The 15,232-nt window shown below is 41.9% G+C and overlaps 1 protein-coding gene across 1 annotated transcript; it reads left to right on the top strand.

Moving 5' to 3' along the window:
- Positions 1-4,752: 4,752 nt before the first annotated feature.
- Positions 4,753-5,268, top strand: LOC138146909 (delta-type opioid receptor-like). Its single transcript, XM_069069077.1, has one exon. The coding sequence runs from the start codon at positions 4,753-4,755 to the stop codon at positions 5,266-5,268; it is 516 nt and encodes a 171-aa protein (XP_068925178.1).
- Positions 5,269-15,232: the final 9,964 nt, after the last annotated feature.

Here is a 15,232-nt window from a genome sequence, read left to right as displayed (position 1 = left end):
CTGATTTGAGGAAACTAAAGCTGTACTTCTAATGGACTGAAATAGAAATTCCTTGTCTAACCAGCACCAGATTTCCTTTTTCCTTGAAGGGTAGAGTAAGAGAATTCATCGTGCTGGACTAATAGTGATTGAGATACCTGTTTCCAGGAAATGTATTTTCTATCCAAATACCGGAAAAATGGAATCACTTGAGTTATTGCCCATGATGTAAGATTTCAAGCATATATTTATTCCTTAAGAAAAAAGTGAATTCACGCAGCCAGCAAAAGTGCCAATTTGAGCAATAAACACTTTGTCGCATTAATTGTAGCTCATCTCATTAGCAGTTTTACTCATTGTAGAGAAGAAATATATGTGAACTAAAAATACTCTGTAGTGAAAGCCTATGCTTTCATTTCTTTTTTTTTAAAGCAATCAGGGTTAAGTAACTTGCTCAAGGTTACACGGCCAGGTGTTTCTGGGTGGGTGCTAAGTGTCTGAGCCCGGGATTCGATCTCCAGGTCATCCTGACACTGGAGCCGGTGCTCTTACTCACTGTGCTACCTGGCTGCCCCTTTTTTTATGCTTTCATTTCTAAAGTAATAAAATTTACATTTTCAAAAGACATCATCCTTTTCTCTTAAAAGGTTTTATCACAAGCATTTCTTGACAAATGCCAGTCCCTACCATTGAGCCTTCCCTTATAACAAAAACAACTAAGCAAAGCCAACAGAGTACCCACATATTCAACTTGCAGTACCTGTAGCTCCCCAAAAGGAGGGATGTGCCTTTTATTACATGTTCTTCAGGGCTAAGATTTACCTTACTGTAGTCATAGTATTTAGTGTCATCTTGGTTCAGCTTACTTTCCTCTGTATTAGTTCACACAATTTTTTCCATGTTTCTCTGAATTCTTTGTGTTTATCATTTCTTGTTGTTATTTAGTCATTTTCAGTCATGTCTGACTTTTTATGATGCCTTTTGGGGTTTTCTTGGCAAAGATACTAGAATATCTTCCATTTCCTTCTCTAACCTATTTTACAGATGAGGAAACTGAGGCAAATAGGGTTAAATGACTTACCTAGGGTCACACAGCTAGTAAGTGCCTGGTGCCAGATTTGAATCCAGGTCTTCCTGACCCCAGGCCCAGCCTGTTGTCCACTGCACCACCTAGCTGCTCCAGTAACACATATAGCTGTCAATAAATGGTTCAATGGCTTGCTTCAGTTTATGCCAAAGACCCAGAACTGAAGATGCAGAATTGAAGTAGTTCAAAAGAAATATGAAAGTTTAGGGACATTTCCACCCCATATGTTCATATGAACTATTTGTGCCCAACCCATGTATAGGTTTCTGAGCTTGTATTGGTCTGATCTGCCACAGTTGGACACACTGTATATTGACCTCCTCTCGCTGCACTTTGAACTGAAAAGGAGGTTTGGAATGCCATTAAGCTCCTGTCTTGTGGCAAAGCTCCTGGTGCTGAGTCCATTCTAGCAGAAATCTACAAGGCAGAGGATACACTGATCATACAAAAGATGACAAATCTTCTGGAGTATATGACAAGAAGAGGCTATCCCCCAAAAGATCAAGGATGCCTCCATTGTCCATCTCTATAAAGGAAAAGGAAATAGATTGTCCTGTGATAATCACCGTGAGAATTCTTTCTTAGTCAATGCCAGCAAGATTCTTGCCAGAGACCTACTAAATAAGCTTATCTTTCACCTGGAAGATGGCAAGAGCTGGTGTGACTTCAGAAAGGGTCAAGGAACAGTCAAGATCGTGTTTGTTGCATGTCAGTTCTTTTCTTTTTTTGGAGGGGGGGCGTAGTTCAACCATGAACTCCATTTATTGACTCTTAGTACAAGGTTTATAGAGCAAATGAGACAAAGGAATAGGACTCAAGTATTCTTATCATTACCTTAGTCTGTTATATCCTGAAAGTAGCACAGAATAGATAATTTGATAAAGCTTTGATATCTAGATGCCAAAAAGTCTTAGGAAAAGTCAGTTAACTCCTTTCATATGCAGTCACATTACAAAGGATGCTCTCGAGAGCAAGCTTCAAGGCCAAAGCCAAAGCCAAGATCATCATGGACATTTGCATAGGAGCCAACCACCAAAGAAACAAATATTTTGGCTAAAGTCTTGGGGTAGCGCCTATTGGTCTCAGAACTCAAACAACATCCTTTTAAGTGTAACCCATATCAAAAGACCCAAGGAACCAGAAAAAAGCCACATCGTGAAGGGCCTTCTAGAGAGTACATTGTGAGATTTTTGTCTAAGTCCTGGATCAGGCTTCCTTGGCTCCCCATTTAGGACCTGGCTCTAGCCTCATTACACTTTACTCCCCTTTATGCCCTCTACCAAGTTAGTCTGCCTGCTGTTCCACTGAACACACTGCATGTTCTCATCTTGCTGCTTCTACACAGACTATCCCCTACTCCCCCCAACCCTGCCATGCTTAGAATTCTCTCTCTTCACCTCCACATCCTAGAATCTCTAGCTTCCTTCAAAGAGCTTAAACACCACCTCCCATGGGAGGCCTGCCTGTTCCCTCTAATGACAGGTGCCTCTCCTCAAAAATGACCTCCACTTCATTTTGCATATATAGAGTGTCTCAAAAGTCTTAGTGTGTTAAAAAAAAAAAGTATTAAAGCTAAGACTTTTGGGGGCACGTTGTGTTTTATATATAATATATAGCAGCTAGGTGATGCAGTGGATAGAGAGCACTGGAATCAGGAATAAGGTCTTCCTGAGTTCAAATCTGGCCCCAGACACTCAATAAATAGCTGTGTGACCCTGGGCAAGTCACTTCAACCTGTTTGCTTCGGTTTCCTCATCTGTAAAATGGGGTGGAGAAGCAAATGGCAAACCATTCCAGTATCTTTGCCAAGAAAACCCCACATTGGGTCCAGAAGAGTAGGACATGACTGAAATGATAGAACAACCACAAAATGTCCCTGTCTCCCCCTATAGAATGTAAGGTTTTTTGTTTTGTTTTTTTGGCAGGGGGGAAGGCAGGGCAATTGGGGTTAAGTGACTTGTCCAAGGTCACATGGCTAGTAAATGTTAAGCATCTGAGGCTGGACCTGAACCCAGGTCCTCCTGATTCCAGGGTCAGTGCTCCATTCACTTCACCACCTAGTGCCCCCAGAATGTAAGATCTTTGAGAACAGGGACTTTTGTCTTTGTTTCCCTAGAACCTGGTATATGCTATACACTTAATAAATGCTTATTCCTTGAGTTCAATTCAATTCAGTAAGTTTTTTTTAAGTACCTACAATGTACCAAGTCTTATGCTAAGGGTCGGGGATACAAAGCAAAAAAAGAGAAAGAGCCCCTGCCCTCAAAGAGCTTACATTCTGCTGAAGAGAGACATGTGCATAGAGAAATAAATACAATCTGCAAAAAGAGTACAGGGTCATTTCAAGAGGGAGAAATAGGTTACAGGTGGGCCAGAGGATCAAAACACATTAATTAAGCACCTACTGTGTTCCAGGCACTGTGTTCATTGCTGAGGATATGAAAAGAGGAAAAAGACAGTCCCTGCCCCTGATAAGCTCGGGAGCTAAAGGCAAAGCATTCCAGGAATGAGAGCCTATCTACTGTGTGCCAGGCCTTGTGAAGAAGGAAGAAGGAAGAGGGATTGGGGAGGGGGGAGGGAAGAGGAGAGGATGTGGCAAAAGAGGTAATAAGGACCTGTTTGTCCTTCATTCTGGAAGAGGACCATGACATCAGGAAGGCAACACCATGACTTGCAAGTAAACTGGATTTAAGTGAGTCAGGGCTGTGCAAGATCACCAGCCTCACTTTCTCCTCCGGAGGCATCTGAGTCCAGTGGCCAGATATCAATCAAGAGCTCATAGTCCAGCTGGGGAGGAGACAAGGCCACAGAGTGACCTTACAGGCTGAATCTCTGACTCCTTCTGAATCTTCTGTGAAGTTTGGACTGGAAATCCTTCTCCAGGTCCCTGATGCAGTTGTCACTCGTCTCATAGACATCAGTTGGACAAAATACGTGTCTGCATAATTTGGGGTCTGTTAGCCCTGTGTCTACAGAAAGATGAGACTTTAATGGCATGGGGGCAAAGGGGAAACAAGCATTTATTAAGCCAGGCACTGTACTAAGAACTTTATAAATACTGTTTTGTTTCATCCTCACAATAGCCCTGTGAGGTAGGTGACATTATCCTCATTTTTGGTTGAGAAAAGTAAGGCAGAGGTTAATTAACTTGCCCAAAGTCACATAGCTAGTAAGTATCTGAGGGCTGGATTTGAACTCATGCTGAACTCATGGTGCCTGGTCCAGCATTCTTTCTGCATTTGACAACCTATTTATCTCTAGATGGAAGGAAATAGTCCAGATACCCAGAGGCTTAGAATTTCCTATTAGGGTGTCTGGGGCTCAGCAGAAGGTGCTGGTCTTTTGTCTGCTTTTTGCTTCCATTTTTCCTTTATGCACATATATGGGATCAGACAAGAGAATGAGAGTCTGAATGCTTTAAGGCATCGGAGTGAGGAATCATCGTGGCTAGGGACAGGGACAGGCAGGAAAGGCTCCCTCTTGAAGCACGACTTGAAAGACTGGCAGTGTTTAGCTAGACAGAGGGGCAGAGAAGAGGGACCTCTGGCCCTCCCTGCTGAGTCTTTATGGAGAGAGTTGGCGGGATTTGTGAGATAAGGGGTCCTCCCTGATTCGTGTGTCAGGAATAACAGTCGATACAACACCTCTGTCTCCCTTTGTGTACCCACGATGGGATAGTGGTGTGCATGCTCTGCTTCCCTAAGCACAGCTGGTACTGGGACAGCGTGACCAAGATCTGTGTGTGCATCATTGCATTTGTGGTGCCCATCCTGGTCACCACCGTGTGCTATGGCCTGATGATTCTGCACCTGCGGACCGTGCGCCTGCTCTCCAGATCCAAGGAGAAGGACCAAAACCTGCGGCGCATCACCCGCATGGTGCTGGTGGTGGTGGCCGCCTTCATCGTCTGCTGGGCCCCCATCCACGTCTTAGTCATCATCTGGACCCTCATGGACATTGACAAGTGGAACCCACTGGTGGTGGCCTGCCTGCACCTGTGCATTGCCCTGGACTACACCAACAGCAGCCTCAACCCCATGCTTTACGCCTTCTTGGATGAGAACTTCAAGCGCTTCTTCCAAGCGTTCTGCCTGCCCTTCCACAGGGGCCCAAACTGGCGAGCCCAGCAGCTTCAGTCGGGCCCAGGAGGCCACCATCCACAAGCGTGTTTCCACCTGCTCTCCCTCAGACAGCCTGAGTAGGCCAGCCTGACTGGAGCTGGGCTCGGCCTCCCGGACAGCCCCAGGGACCGAGCTCCACTCCGTGCATGTCAGTTCTAAAAGAAATGCCAGGAGCAGGACAGAGGTCCATTTATAATTCATTCTTCAATCTGACCACTGGTGATGGTCGGGGATGCAGAGGCTGACCTTGGATGTCTGACCAATCTCTAAGTACTCCACAGCACCTGCTTTTGTCAATGGCCCATTGAAACAAATTATTCACATCAGCCTATTCTACCCCATAAGTCTTCACATGCTTGGGGTAGAACTCACCAGTGGGTCCCATTGGTTAATCTCAAGCTTGTTTAGCCTATCTGCTGAACCAGTTTTTTACTAGGGTGTGACCACTATGCATACTACTGTTTCTTAGGGTGAGAGTTGGGTGGCGGACACCAAAGGTGGATGATCAGTCCTGAAAAGGGCTTGACAGCCCTAACACCAGAGATACTAGCTCTCCCTGAACACCCCATACATCCTTATGATATATGATATGGATCTCAGTGATAAATATATAGCATACTCCATTATATAACATGTAATACGTATCCTATTATGTAATATATCCTTATGTATATCATATGTCCCTGTGATATAACATAACATATATCCATACATAAAACATATAATACATAATATATATCCTATTATGCAGGATATATAATAATCATTATTTATTTATAATTAATAAACAAATTATTTATAATAATTAATTATTATTAGATATAATAATATCCTATTATTCCAAATATAAAGGATGTTCCAAAAGTCAATGCAGTTTAAACTATTAAAGCATAAAACTACACTAAGACTTTTGTGACTGTAATAGTAATAGAATTTAAAGATCCACTTGTATTGGCTTGGTTTTCAGGTTGAGTATTAAAACCCAGAGCTTGTGAATCCCACTTGTGGGATGGACTTGTTGATGTGAAAAGAGAGGGCTGAACTGGGAGGAGCTGGTGCCATGGATTTACAGAGGTACAAGCAGAGGAAGAGAGGCAGAAGAATTTTTGGAAGCAGTATCTTGGAGGCAGAGAGAGAGAGAGGATTGCTGAGGGCTAGTTCGAGCTGCCCAGGACTTTTGAGAGCTGCCACCCAGAGCTGCCAAGGACTGAGGAGGCATGGCTGGGATGCCAGTATTTTGTGTGTCTGCTTTGATGTTGTTTTGCCAGATTTGTCCTCTGGTGAAGGACAGTGCTGTTGTTGCAGAGGTTCTGGAACCTTGCTGTTGGTTCAGAAGCCCAGAAGAAGGATTTTCTTGTATGTTTACAGAAATCCTGGAAGAGGGTCTTGCTGATGTTTTCAGGGGTCCTAGGACTGTTCTGCAGACAGAGAATGAATTAATGAGGATACTGGCAATGTATCTTGTGGCCTTGTTAAGCTTTGTCTCCCCAGGAACAGAGATTGCTGAGAACTTGCCTTGGGTCAAGATGAAGAAAAGACCTCTCTTTGGGTATTAAATGCTGTGATGATATCTTAACCTTGCTGTAACTCAGGGGTAGATGGCCTTTGTGCTCTCTACTGCCCCTTTTGAGAAGGTGCTTGGCATTAACTGATGATAATTGTCATTCAGTTGTGATCCAGGGGTAGGAAACTTTTGACATTTTCGTGCTCTGTGACTGACCAAATGAATGTACTTTGTTTATGATTGGAAACTAATCTCCATTTGGAAGAGGGACTTTGTGATTGACTAAATGAATGTACTTTCCAGGGGTGGAGTAGTACTTGGAAATTATTGAATTACACTTGGTGAATGCTGAATTTTGAATTATGCTGTATTTTGATTTTCTCTGTTCTTAATTTATCACTGAATAAAATGGAGAGTTGCTATGCTGGTATTTTGAATCTTGGAAGTTGCCTTTGCTTGGCATTACAGTGACATCCTCTATATCAGGGCTTCTTACACTTTTTCCATTCAACCCCTTTTTGTATTTCGGCAGCATCGGCTGGCATAGCACTGACATGATGGCATATGCAGTGCAAAGTGTGCATGCTTTGTGTTCAGAACCAAGGTCAGTGAAGTTGTGCAATGCAACACAGACTAATGCTGCCAGAAACACCTCAGATTCATTACACATTTTATTTTTAATTAATTTTTGGTCATTACACGTTCAGAAACCTTTTACTGTTGTAAAATTTTTCACAGGTTGAAACCCACTGTTTAAGAAGCACTACTATACCATGCTTTAAAATTTACAGTTTTTTACATAAATATCAGCATCTCACTTGCAATATAGCTCTATAAGGCAGACACTATGCAATTCTTATCCTGATTTTATAGTCAAGGGACCTGAAGCTCAGAGAGGTCAGGTCACTTGCTCCTAGTATAACAAACAAACAAACAAACCCTGAAATGCATTGCGTGCCAGTCCACTGTCAGAGCATTCCTCCTAAGAGGAGATGCTTCTCAAAAAGCATTTGCCAGACTTGAGCTCCCACATCCATCTTCTGTAGCCTAACTTATGGCTAAACTTATGACTAAAGTCATTGAGGTCTAGCTATTCAATGACTATTATGCTAAGAAAACTTAATTGCCTAGAATAAAAAGAACATTTGATTGGAATGAAAATGGAAACAAAGAAATAACACCTCAATGAAAATGCTGCATAATCTGGGGAAGAATCCTCTATCCTTCTACAGTTCCTGTCTCTAAATGAGGAAAGCAGGACAAATTGCCATAGGTCTAGAGTACTTCTAAATAAAGGGTTTTTTTCTGTATGAGTCATGATCGAGTCAATCTACTCTTCCCACTTGTTCCTACCCAGTATTGACAGCTTTCCTCCACTGCACAGGTCCAGAGCTCCTGGGTATTACTTTGTTCCCAACTATGGTGGTTCTCTGCAGTTTCTACACAGGCATATCATGGTAGCTTCCCCACTTCTACTCACCCACATTCTCCTTGTAACTCAGCCAGCAGCCTGCTCATCTTGACCCATTGGGTTTCTCCTGCTGTCTAGGACTGTGACTTAAGACTTGCTACCACCTCCAGGATGTGACTTGTCATCTTCCTTCTTCCTTTGCCTCCAGGAATCCATGAAAATCCCCTCTACTGAAGAAACATAGTCACATGGAGACCAAAGGGTAACTTTGTTTTGTTTGACTATATATTCTTTTTTTCTTTTTTTGGAGGACAGTTGGGGTTAAGTGACTTGCCCAAGGTCACATGTCTAGTAAGTGTTAAGTATCTGAGGTCAGATTTGAATTCAGGTCCTCCTGACTTCAGGGCCGGTGCTCTGTTCACTGTGCCACCTAACCACCCCGTTTGACTATGTATTCTTGTTACAAGGATTTTATATTTTTTTTTTCCTTATTTGGGGTCAAGAGAACTGAGAGGGAGAAGGAAACTGGGGATAGAATTGACTCAAAAAAGGAGGAGGAGGAGGAAGGAAAAGAAGAAGAAGAAGAAGAAGAAGAAGAAGAAGAAGAAGAAGAAGAAGAAGAAGAAGAAGAAGAAGAAGAAGAAGAAGAGAAGAAGAAGAAGAAGAGGAAGGGAGGGAGGAAGGAAGGAAGGAATGGAGGAAGGAAGGGAGGGAGGGAAGAAGGGAGGGAGGGAGAGAGAGAAAGAAAGAAAGAAAGAAAGAAAGAAAGGAAGAAAGAAAGAAAGAAAGAAAGAAAGAAAGAAAGAAAGAAAGAAAGAAAGAAAGAAAGAAAGAAAGGAAGGAAGGAAGGAAGGAAGGAAGGAAGGAAGGAAGGAAGGAAGGAAGGAAGGAAGGAAGGAAGGAAGGAAGAAAGGAAGAAAGAAAAAAGAGAAGAAAGGAAAGAAAGAAAGGAAAGTCATTGAAGTATTTTTTAACACGCAAAGGAGAACAGAAGGAATCACAAACAGGATAGCTTTAAAAGTTGCATGTTGAATATATTAGACATGAAAAAGAAAAACAAGTTCTAGATAATAGACATTAATAGTCATATGTTCTAGATAATAGACATTAATAGAGTCATAAGTTCTAGATAATAGACATTAATAGAGTCAATCCTTTTATATTCTACTAAATATATAGAAATACTCACTTTGGCATTTGTTAAGTTTGGAATAAAAATTAAATATCTACATAGATATAGAAGATATAGATGTTTCAACCTACCTACAAGTTTGCCCCTTTCTTCAGTTCTGAGGGTTTGTGGGAAATGTGCAGTACACAGTGTGAGCTTCCCCTCATTCAGCCCCTGCTACCTCCTTCTCCTGGTAATAAGTAAATAATACTAAGTATTATAATCAACTTCTATCAGTTTACATATAGTAAAGTCACATGCAAATTACTTCTGATACATAAGTCATGCAAGTCATCTAAGAATATATGCAGCATTATGTAGCAGTTGGATATAGAAAAATCAAATAGAGATCATACACAAACGTATAGCTCATAGTAGCACACATTACCTTTACGTGCAAAGTATCACATGCAACACAGACTGGCTAAACTCAGTTCTTATGAGCATGCATGGCTGATGCTATCCTCATGTGAACATCACAGAATGCTCAGATCTCTAATGTAGTTAAAGAAAAGGACTCCTTAATCAGATATTGAGTTGGAAATGAGGTTCATTCAAAAGGCACAGACTGGCCCAAATGAGCCTCTTTCTCTTTCCTGCCTGGCTGTGTTTGAGGGAGGAGGCAAGGGCTACTATAAGTCTTCAGTGGGGAGGGGGCCTTGGACCTTTATCTCCTCCCTGGAACTGCTACCCTGAAGGTGTAGAGGTTGACTGTTGCTTTCATCGCTGTTGGATCTATTCTTCTAACTGTTACATAACAGAGCAATGGAGATGGCTATGACCTTGTGAATTATAAAAGAGAAGTATAGTGAGCCCCAGAAATCTGGGAGTTGAAGTCCATGCCAGGATCTGTGGAAGGCAGAACACTGCTTAGGTGGCAGCTGAGGGCCTGCAGAGAGACCTGCTAGGTGGCGCAGTGGATTGAGCACTGGGCTTGGAATCGTCCTCATTTCAAATATGGCCTCAGACACTTACTAACTGTGACTTCGGCCAAGTTACTTCACCCTGTTTGCCTGTTTCCTCATCTGCAAAGAGATGGAGAAGGAAATGGCAAACCGCTCTAGTATCTTTGCCAAGAAAACCCCAAATGGGGTCACAAAGAGTTGGACATGACTGAACAACAAGCAACCAGCAGTAGCAAAGATGAGGATTCATCCTTCAATTATGTGACATTTGCAAATGAACTCAGTGGGACAAATGCTTTTTAGAAATTGCTTTTATGTTTAAGCCCACTTTCCCCATGGACCAAGATAGTATAGATAGGGGAGAGTTTGCCCTTAGGTGAGGAAAATGATTCCATTTCTCTCCTTGTTACATCTTCTCAGTAAATATCCCTCTGAAAGAGCTAATTGGGCAGAGTCAAGATGGCGGAGTAGAAACAGGACTTCCATGCGGCTCCTGCTTCTACCTCCTCCAATGTATGTAAAAAATTACTCTAGGGGCGGCCAGGTAGCACAGCAAGTAAGAGCACCGGCTCCAGTGTTGAGAAAACCTGGAGATCGAATCCCAGGCTCAGACACTTAGCACCCACCCAGAAACACCTGGCCGTGTAACCTTGAGCAAGTTACTTAACCCCAATTGCTTAGGGGCGGCCAGGTGGCTCAGCGAGTAAGAGTACCGGCTCCAGTGTTGGGACGACCTGGAGATCGAATCCCGGGCTCAGACACTCAGCACCACACCCAGAAATAACTGGCCGTGTAACCTTGAGCAAGTTACTTAACCCCAATTGCTTAAAAAAAAAAAAATTACTCTAAACAAACTTTGGAGCTACAGAACCCACAAAATGACAGAGAGAAGCTAACTTCCCGCTGAAGACAGCCCAGCAGTCCAGCAGGAAGGGTCCATCACAGCATGCTGGGAGTCAAGCCCAGCCCCCAGTGAGTCTGTGGTTTTAGCTCCAGGGCCGCCCAACCAGCCTCAGCTAGAGGAACATTGGGAGAGTGGATCACGAGTAGCTGTGGCAGTTTCCAGAATTATCAACCCATAGACGCTAAGGACAAAGTGAGAGGTCAGTGGACTTTGGGAACAGGGAGTCCGGGAGTGTGGTCTGGCCTCTGCTCCCCTGAGGGAGAAGCGCCTGAGGTGCCGCAGCTGTGCAGCTACCACCACGTGGCTGCTTCAGAGCTCCTTGCCTGCAGATTGTGGAGGGATGAAGCGACCAGTCTGAGGGGTAATTGCTCTTGCTTTAATCTGCTTGTATCTAGATTGCTGTCTAGGGTGGAGGTCCTGGGGTGCGTGACCAGTGAGCCAGAGCCAGTGGAGGCTTCAGAGAGGACAGCCAGCTAATAGCTCCTGCAGCTGAGAAAACCCCAGCGATTTGGGACAAAGCTCTTCTCTCTGGTAGCAGAGTTCTACTGAGGCAAAATGCTCAAAAGTTAAGTAATTGAGTGGCAACATGAGCAAGCAAAGGAAACAAAACAAGCACAGCAATCCGACTTTGGACTCCTATTTGGGGGACAAACAGTATCAAAGTATGGAACAGAAGAAAGACAATAAAGTCAGAACTCCTGCACCAAAAGCTTCCAAGAAAAATATGAGCTGGTTATAGGCCATAGAGGAGCTTAAGAAGGATTTTGAAAACCAAATAAGAGAAGTGGAGAAAAAATTGGGAAGAGAAATGAAAATGATGCAAGAAAATTATAAAAAGAGAGTCAACAACCAGACTGAAGAAAATAACACCTTAAAAAATAGACTAACTCAAATGGCAAAAGAGGCTCAAAAAGCCAATGAGGAGAAGAATGCCTTAAAAAGCCAAATTTGTCAGAAGGAAAAAGAATCTCAAAGGTTCATTGAAGAGAATCATTCCTTCAGAATTAGATTGGAGCAAATGGAAGCTAGTAACTTTATGAGAAATAAAGATGCTATTAAACAGATCTAAACAAATGAAAAAATAGAAGGCAATGTGAAATATCTCATTGGAAAAACCACTCACCTGGGAAGTAGATCCAGGAGAGAGAATTTTAAAATTATTGTACTACCTGAAAGCCATGATCAAAAGAAGAACCTAGAAATCATCCTCCAAGAAATTCTCAAGGAAAATTGCTCTCATGTTTTAGAACCAGAGGGCATAATAGAGGTTGAAAGAATCCACTGATCACCTCTTGAAAAAGATCCCAAAAAGAAAACTCCTAGGAATATTATAGCTAGGTTCTGGAGTTCCCAAATCAAGGAGAAAATATTACAAGCAGCCAGGAAGAAACAATTTGAATACTGTGGAAACATAATCAGGATAACACAGAATCTGGCAGCTTCTACAATGAGGGATCAAAGGGCTGGGAATATGATATTCTAGAGATCAAAGGAGCTGGGATTAAAACCAAGAATCACCTACTCAGCAAAACTGAATATCATGTTTCAGGAGAAAATATGGTCATTCAATGGAATAAAGGACTTTCAAGCATTCATGATGAAAAAACTAGAGTTGAATAGAAAATTTGACATTCAGATACAAGAAGCAAGAGAAGCATGAGAAGGTAAACAGGGAAAAGAAATCATAAGGAACTTATCAAAGTTGAACTATTTACATTCCTACATGGAAAAATTATAATTGTAACTTATGGAACTTTTCTCAGTATGAGAATAGTTGAAGGGAATAGAAATGTGTGTATACATATATATATGTATGTGTGTGTATAATGTATATATGTATAAATATATATCCATATGTATACATACATATATGTCTATATAGGAGGGTATAGGGACATATGAATACATATGTGAGTGTGTGTGTAGATATGTGCACAGGTATACATAGACAGAGGGCACAGGACCAATTTAATAGGAAGGGAAGATACTTAAAAGGTGAAATTGAGAGGTGAGAGAGGAATATAATGAGATAAGATGGGGGGAGACAGAATGGAGTAAATTATCTCCTATAAAAGAGACAAGGGAAAACTGTTACAATGGAGGGGAAGAACAAGAAGGCAAAAGGGAATGAGTCAACCTTACTCTTATTGAATTTGGCTTAGGGAGGGAATGACATACACACTAAATAGGGTATCTCACCCTACAGGAGAGTTGGGGGAAAGGGGATGAGAGGAGGGATAATGGAAGGGAGGGCAGGTTGGGGGGAGGAGGAAAGCTGGAAGCACACACTTCTGAAAAGGGACAAGGTCAAAGTAGAGAACAGTGGGGGTGGGATAGGATGGAGGGAAATATAGTCAGTCTTTCATAATATATCCACTATGGAAAAGTTTTGCATAGCTACACATGTACAACCTATATTTAATTGCTTATCTTCCCAGTAAGGGTGGATGGTGATGGAGGAAGGGAAAGAATCTGGAATTCAAAGTTTTAAAATCAAATGTTTAAATATATTATTATTATTTTATATGCAACTGGGAAATAAGATATACAGGCACTGGGGCATAGAGATCCATCTTGCCCTACTGGAAAGTTGGAGGGGGGATGGGGGAAGATATAGGAGAGAGCAGATTGGGGGAGGGGGTACTCAGTGGGATCACTCTTTGGGGTGATGGGTAGGGGAAAGATGGGGAGAAAATTTGTAACTTAAAATCTTGTGGAAATGAATGATATAAACTAAAAACAAACAAAATTCAATTCAAAATAATTAATAATTAATTTAAAAAAGAAAGAGCTAATTGATATAAATTGGTTAAATGTTAATGGGGTGATAATTGCTGTAGATTTATATTGGGGAAAAGACACCAGAATGGGGGCTCAAGCCAATAATATTAGAGAAAACACCTCCAATCCTTCAGGGGGTACCCTAGAACTCTGAGAAGAGAGATGTAGGAGAGTGAGTTTCCTACACATACATTCAGAGTCTTACTACATATACATTCAGTTGGTACATTTGCAGTTTTTTTGATCATCATCTTGCAAGCATCCTATGCCTGACCACCAGCTAGTCTGTAAACCCTGTGAGAGCAGGGGGTTTCTTGCTTGTTGGTTTGCTTGCTTTTGTATTTCCAATTCCTGGCACACAGTAGACACTTAATAAACGCTTGTTGATTGATTGATTTTAGCAATCTTGTTCTATATCCTTGGCAACCTCAGATCAATCCTGGACTGCAGTTCCATTCCTTGACCTGTAGATGTTGCAGGATGACTGGTACTGTCTCTAATTCCTAGTGAGCCAAATTCTATAAATAGCCCTAATTCCTTTGGGATTCCACAGCTAGATTATTAGGCAGGAAGGGGGTAGCCCCTGAATCAGCCCTTCTGCATTGTCTCAATAGAGCTTACTCTTAGCCCAGGACAGTCTCTATAGGCTTACCTATACTCCCTGAGAGAGTACCAACATGCATCTTCATCTTCTAGATCTAGACTGAGATTCTTCATCTGCTGTCATCTGTTCATTGGCAATAAGTAGATGGTCCCTCTAAGAGAGTGTCTTCTCATTTTTCAATCATTTCTGTCCTGTTTTATTTGCCAGAAAGCAAGACTAACTTTCCTATGGGGAATAAGTTGTTGTGGCATATCATCTCCATAGATTGTCCAAGGCTATTTCATTGACTGGCACATCACCCAAGCTGCCAATTAGTTTACTGTTCATTGTTCACTTAAGGTTTTTCTTAGACACCAAATTTACATAGCAGAATTTTGCCCAGTGTTTCTGACAGTGAACTTCAATTTTTTTTCCTTTCCACGTTCTCCTAACGTGATAACATTGCTAAGTAGTGAAGCTCCCTCAATAAAACCTTTCAGATAAGTGATTGCCATCTGTGAGTCTCTACATTTTGTCTGTTGTCTGAGATCCCAAGGCATATTATAGAGATCAACAGGTTGACTTAGCTCCTGTCCAAAGATCAGGAGATATTGAATATAATTAAAACACGCTGGTAGAGTGGTTCTCTATAAGAATGGGATAGAGTATGAACAGGTTATGTTTGTAAATGAACATGAGGGAATACTATTGTGTTATAAGAAATGGTGAAGGGGGAGATAGTTTCAGAGAGACCTGGGAAGACCTGTTTGAGTAAACTAAACAGAA

This window comes from Petaurus breviceps, unplaced genomic scaffold (genome assembly GCF_028583685.1).
Source record: "Petaurus breviceps papuanus isolate PSGF00001 unplaced genomic scaffold, PetGlider_PUasm1.0 90775, whole genome shotgun sequence".
NCBI lineage: Eukaryota > Metazoa > Chordata > Mammalia > Diprotodontia > Petauridae > Petaurus > Petaurus breviceps.
Note: the sequence above shows the minus strand (reverse complement) of the source record. Positions and strands in the feature narration are given on the sequence as shown.

Coding starts and splice junctions, on each gene's coding strand:
- LOC138146909 (XM_069069077.1), top strand. CDS start 4,753: ATGCTCTGCTTCCCTAAGCACAGCTGGTACTGGGACAGCGTGACCAAG.